This window comes from Saccopteryx leptura, chromosome 1 (genome assembly GCF_036850995.1).
Source record: "Saccopteryx leptura isolate mSacLep1 chromosome 1, mSacLep1_pri_phased_curated, whole genome shotgun sequence".
NCBI lineage: Eukaryota > Metazoa > Chordata > Mammalia > Chiroptera > Emballonuridae > Saccopteryx > Saccopteryx leptura.
The window spans coordinates 309976527-309982526 of record NC_089503.1 but is presented as its reverse complement, the minus strand read 5'-3'; the positions used below and the strand labels follow the sequence as shown (position 1 = coordinate 309982526).

The window sequence follows — 6000 nt, the reverse complement described above, 5'->3', positions numbered from 1 at the left end:
TGCAAGAACATTTTATTAAGTTAAGAAGGCTGATGGATCAGGAGAGACATGCCTTCACAGGCAGCTCCAGCGGTTCCATGTCCAGCACCCCCCAGAGGAGGCAGTGGGGCCACTGAGACAGAGGCCGCTCCCTCTGTCCCTCTGTCCAGAGTCCTAGAATGTGGGACCCCCCAGGGCAGGAAGTATTAGTGGGAGGTAAGGGAGGAAGAGGGTGGTAGGCTCTTGGCTCCTTGCCTCTCCCACCAAAGTCAAACCTGCCATGGTCACTGCCAGACCCCAGGGCAGGGCCACGTGACCAGCCCAAGCAGAAGGATGGAGACAGAGGGGGAGCCAGAGCTGGGGGCACACAGCCACAAGGAATTACTTTTCAAAAAGTACAAAGTGTTTTAGAAAACAAAAAAAAGGAAAAAGTCTATATATAAAAATCTCTTCACATATAAAATCCTGAAGAAGGTGCAAGGTAAGACCCAGTGCGAGGGGTGCGCTCAGATATGCAGAGAATATGCGTGTGTGTGCCTGTGCATGTGTGTATGTGTGGTGTCTGTGTGTGCCTCCGGGTGTGTGTCTGTGCAGTGTGTGTGTCTGTGTGGTGTGTGTCTGTGAGTGCACCTGTGTGTAAGTGCATGTATGTAATTGTTGTGAGTGCACATGTGGCCCACAGAGGGTGGGGAGAAAGCTTGGCTTCTGACTTCCGTCCAGCAGAGGAGGGCCACTGGTCCCCTTGGACTGGGGGTCTGTAGCTGGGCTGGACCACAAGGACCTGGAAGATAAGAGTCAGGGAGCTGAGGGCTGGGGAAGCCTCAACCTTGGCCCTGGGACCCAGCGTGGCTTAGGCCAGGCAAGGGCGACCAGCAGGTCCTTCGAACACCCCTTGGCCCCAAAGGTTAGGTCAGATCTGCTCCTCCAGTCTCTTCCCCAAAGAGCCTGGCCCCTAGGGTAGCCTCTCCTGAGTGCCTTAAAGTCCACAAGGACCTGTCCTCCAAGTGCAGGATTGGGTGGAAGGAGTACTATTAGTGATCAATGATGTGTCCCTGTTGCCAGGTGGACACACTGGATTTGCCACCCAAGCCAGGGACACTGTCAGCCCTGAGGAGGGGTGTAGGCTTATCAGGCGGTGGCTGTGGCACAGTGTTAAGAAGTGCCACTGTGTCACGGTCCCTATTTACAGAAAGGGAAACAGAGGCCAGGAGAAGGAAGTGCCCTGTCGCAGGTGGCCCAGCAAGTCGGGCGTGAAGGAGCCTTCAGCGCCCACCTCCAGGCCAGGTGTCCTGCCAGGCCCCACTCACAGCCCTGTGGTGCCCACCTCTACTCGGCCATGCTGTTGCGCATGGCCTCCTTCTCCTGCAGGGCAGCCATGGCGAGGCGCAGGTGCTCCTTCAGCTGCTCGATCTCCCGCTCTGAGCGCGTCTTGATGTGGTTCAGCTCCACGTACACGTCCTGGTACTTTCCTGAGGTGAAGCGCTTGTCCTGGGGGCAGGCAGGGGCTATGAGGGCACAGAGCCCTCCCCACCTGGCACATGCTTTCTGTTGGCCAGCACAAAGCAGCCAGGCCCCTCCACAGTCCTCAGTGGCCCCCAGGCCTGTACTAACCCCTCCCAGCACCATCTAGTGACAGATTTCAGCATTACTTGCACCCTGCTTGGGATGAGAGCTGAGGCTTGGGGAGATGAAGCTTTTACCCAAGACCACATGGCAACCAGTGGCCAGGATGAGAACCAGGTCAGCCTAGCTCAAGGCTTGGGCCCATTCCATGAGTCTGACTTACACCCACTCCTAGAGCCACCAACACACAGTGCGTGTCAAAGACACAGGCACACGACACCAGGCAAACCACAGACTCAGACCTGGGCCCGAATCCCAGCGCTCCCCCTGCCAGCAACACGGCTTATTCCTACTGGAACATACACTCTGTAAAGGCAGGGGTTTGGGTCTTTTTCACAGATGTCTCCCCAGCACCTACCACGGTATTCAATAAATACTGGCTGAATAAATAAAAGCAAATGTGGCCTTGAGCAGGTCACTACTCTTTCTTTGCCTCAGTTTCTCTGTAGATGAGGATAATGAGATCTTCATGTGAGAGGCCCAAGAAGGGCCTGGCACACAGCAGGTGCTCACAGGATAGGGCATGCAGGTAGATCCAGAGGTTCCCCACCCACTGACACCCCATGTCAGCCAGCCAGGACCCACCTTCTGCATCATCTGCAGCTCATCCCGGAGGCAGTGCACCTCCTTCTTCAGGTACTGAAGTTCATTCTCCTTGACTCGTAGCAGCACCTGCGGTCATGGGTGTCAGGCTGACGCAGGACCAGAGGCCAGAGCTGCCCGGCCCAGAGTGTACTGCAGCCTGTATTCTTCCTGCCTCAGGCCCCTAGAATGCAGCTCACAACCTTCACAAAGAGCCACTCCACCCCAGGGACACAGTTCTCCAGCAAGCTCGCTCTTGCCCTTGTCCATACTATAGCACCAGGCCCTCAACTTGAGGGCAAAGAAGACAAAAGGAAGCCATAGTATGGCCCTACCCTGAACCAGAGAGGTTGGGACTCCGTGTGGACTACCTCATGAACCCCTCCACAAACCCGGAGAAGCAGGTATTGTTGTCTTGACTTGACCAAAGAGGAGATAGTTTCAGCCAGACTAGGGAGGTCTGAGTTTAGCCTCCGGAGCTAGACTGCTGGGTTGAAATCCCAGGTCTCATACCAACTAGCAGTGCAACCTTGGGCAGGTACTTGACCTTCCTGTGTCTCAGTTTCCTTAGCTAAAAAACGAGGACAGTAATAGCATGTACCTCACAGGACTGTTAGGGAGATTCACTGAGTTAAGAACTTTGGCTTACAGCCTGAGCAGGTGGTAGCGCAGTGGATAGTGTTGGACTGTGATGCGGGGGACCCAGGTTCAAGACCCCGAGGTCGCCAGCTTGAGCGTGGGCTCATCTGGCTTGAGCGAGGCTCATCAGCTTGAACCCCAAGGTTGCTGGCTTCAGCAAGGGGTTACTCGGTCTGCTGTAGCCCCATGGTCAAGGCACATATGAGAAAGCAATCAATGAACAACTAAGGTGTCACAACGAAAAAGTAATGATTGATGCTTCTTATCTCTCTGCGTTCCTGTCTGTTCCTATCTATCCCCCCCCCCCCTGTAAAAAATAAAGCAAAGGTCAGAAAAGAAAAAAAAAAGAACTTTGGCTTACAGAAATTCCAGGCTCAGAAAAAAGCCATATATAAATGTTTGTAAAATAAAATACCAGAGAGATCCTAAGATCATGCCTACATTTTCTCATTGCAACTTATTCCAGTAAGAAAGGTGCCAGTCCCATTTTACAGATGAGCTACTACGGCTTAGAAATGTGAGGCAAATGGCCCTGGGCACACAGCAGGTAGGTGGCAGGCCCTGATGGGAGGGCAGGACTCTGGCTGCAGTATTGCTGGGCATATAGCAGGTGTCCTTCCTAGCTGTGCTGGCATCTCCTCGCTGGGGCCCATGTCTAGGCCCTGAGGTCCCGCTGGGCTGTTTGGTATGCCGGCAGGTACTCACCTCCAGCTCACAGGAGCTCCGCTCGCTGCGTCCACAGCCACTGCCTGAGCCCTGTGTGGCGATGAAGCCGCGCAGCCGGTCAATCTCCTCAGACAGGCGGGTATGCAGCTCCTGGGGGGTAGGATGGTCAGTGGAGGGCCGCCGGGCGCCTGTGCTCCCACCCCCACTGGGGCCAGGCCCACCTGGTTGTGGCGCAGCAGATCTTGGCCCTCTTGCTGGCAGCACCTCAGCGTGTGCTCGCGCTCCTCGGCCTGCCGCGTCAGGGTGCCGATCTCCAGGCACTTCTGAGAGTACCGCTCTGACAGCACCTGCAGCTCCCGCTTCAGCGCCTCCACGTCTGACCTGCCCGGGGCGGAGGACGGAAGGATGATGTGGGCTTGCGGGCTTCTACCACACTTGGAGTCATGTCATGGCAGACTCAAACGGCTCAGGACTCCTGAGTTCCCACCCTAGTTTTGCTTTTAGCTCACCCGCAGGGCTGTGAACTGATGATGGACTCACAGCTACAGGTGCCTCCTCTGTAAGGGTTGGGTTGACAGAGCCCATCTCTCAAGCCTCTGCAGCCTCAATATTCCATAACCGTGCTCTGTGGCAGGGAGGGATAGCCACTGGTGGCAGGGGACACTGCAGCCAGCTCTAGGGGACACTAACATAGGGAAGAGGAATATAGAGGCCAAGGCCAGCTAGACAAGAAGGGGCCTGAAGAACTGTTATGTAGATGGCATGGAGGTCTGGCTAGGGCCCTGCTGCTTCTGTTCCCTGTGCCACAAGGACGACAGTGGGAATCTCAGTTAGGGGAAAACTGACATGTCCTTTGCCAATGGGTGTCAGCATAAGTCCCTGATTCGTAACTACCAGTGTAGGCCATTGGGCCCCTGGCTCAGAGGGAGCCCAGCCCACAGACCCCAGGCCCCAAGTGCCATCTTACTGGTGCTGCTTCCGGAGGCCATCTGGGCCCTGCTGGAGACTCCGTGTCTTGCTCAGCTCCCGGCTCAACTCCTCCTGGTAGGCCTTCTTCATGGCTTCAATGGCTGGAAGCAGGGCAGAAAAGCGATGGGGAGATTGGGGAGGAGGGGCAGCAACACCAAACTCCACCTCCTCTAAGACACCACACATACCGTGGAGACAGAATCAGGGAGAAGCATACGAAGAGCACTGGACCACACTGTGGCATGAACTGAGTCGCTCTGGGTAAGTTGCTCGGCCTTTCAAGCCTGTCTAGCAACAGGGGACAACAATCCCTGTCTGATGGACCTTGCTGGGGAGACGCCTCAGTTTCTGACCACGGGTACCTCTTGTTAGTGATGGCTGGGCAGGGACCCATAGTCCAATGTCCCTGCATAACCTGGAGGGTCCTTTAATAAGCCATCTTCCCCTCTTCTCTTTCTCCCTCCTCACTAAAATAAATAAAAAACAAAAACCAAGCCATCTGCCTTGCCCAGCATAGTGGCACTGTGGTGGTGCAGTGGATAAAGCATTGACGTAGAATGCTGAGGTCGCCAATTCAAAACCCCGGGCTTGCCTGGTCAAGGCACATATGGAAGTTGATGCTTCCTGCTCCTCTCTTCAACTCTTTCTCTCTCTCTCTCTTTACCCTCTCTAAAATGATTAATAACAACAACAACAACAACAACAACAAATCCTAAAACAGTACAGGTTCAGTAGTTGGTACAAATCTAGGTGACTCTGCTCAGGGGACTCAACCCCTCTGTGCCTCAGGTCCCTTATCTGGAAAGCAGGGTAGCAATAGCACCTTCTCTCATAAGTTATTGGAAGATGTATGTATAGCATTTAGAACAATGTGTAGCACGGACATTAACTTCTGGTTTATTTTTCAGACTATGAGCTCCTAATGACTGTTTGTTTTCACACTCACATGGGGTGGCTGTGAGGATTAAACAAGTTCTCATCCATCGTCTTATCCATAATTCCAAATCCAAAAGCTCTGAACACTGACAGTTTTTCATAACTCTTTTGGTGACAATTCCTGACCTGAACAAACATGAGGCTATTTGAGGTCATGATTATCCCACTTAAGGTGACCTTGAAAATTTTCATTACAAAAACCTTAGTGCTAGATTTCAGGATGAAGCCCAGATGCAGCTGGGGCATGGGGATAATTAATATATGCACCAGGTTACCTTCCTAAAATGCAAAGTGCATGGGCCCCAGGGTTCGGGATGAGGGACCATGGGCTTGAGTGTGTGAAGCACTTAGCAAGTGCCAAGTTCTAGATCATGTGATCTCTTTCTTAATTTCCATTATTCTACAATACCCTGGAGGTACATGGGATGTGCCAAGCACGTACAACAGGTATGCAGCTGACAAAGCGAAGGAGGAAGTTGCCCAACACCTTGGTTGAGCATTCCTGTTTCTGGCTTGGGAGAGCAGAGAATGGCTTTGCAGTCAGCATGCTCTGGGCTCCAACTCCAGCTTCTGCCACCTCTAAGCTGTGCCATCTGGGTCAAATCA

At 53.5% G+C, this 6000-nt stretch overlaps 1 protein-coding gene across 2 annotated transcripts in view; it reads right to left on the bottom strand.

Moving 5' to 3' along the window:
* Positions 1 to 6000, bottom strand: part of TRIOBP (TRIO and F-actin binding protein) — a 59228-nt gene continuing 53228 nt past the window's right edge. For both annotated transcript variants that reach the window (XM_066358367.1, XM_066358368.1), the window contains 6 exons: positions 4457 to 4559; positions 3711 to 3870; positions 3529 to 3639; positions 2188 to 2274; positions 1304 to 1467; positions 1 to 760 (listed from right to left, as the gene is read on the bottom strand). In XM_066358367.1, the coding sequence (XP_066214464.1) occupies positions 1306 to 1467; positions 2188 to 2274; positions 3529 to 3639; positions 3711 to 3870; positions 4457 to 4559 (623 nt within the window). In that variant the 3' untranslated portion in view covers positions 1 to 760; positions 1304 to 1305. The remainder of the gene's footprint in view (positions 761 to 1303; positions 1468 to 2187; positions 2275 to 3528; positions 3640 to 3710; positions 3871 to 4456; positions 4560 to 6000) is intronic.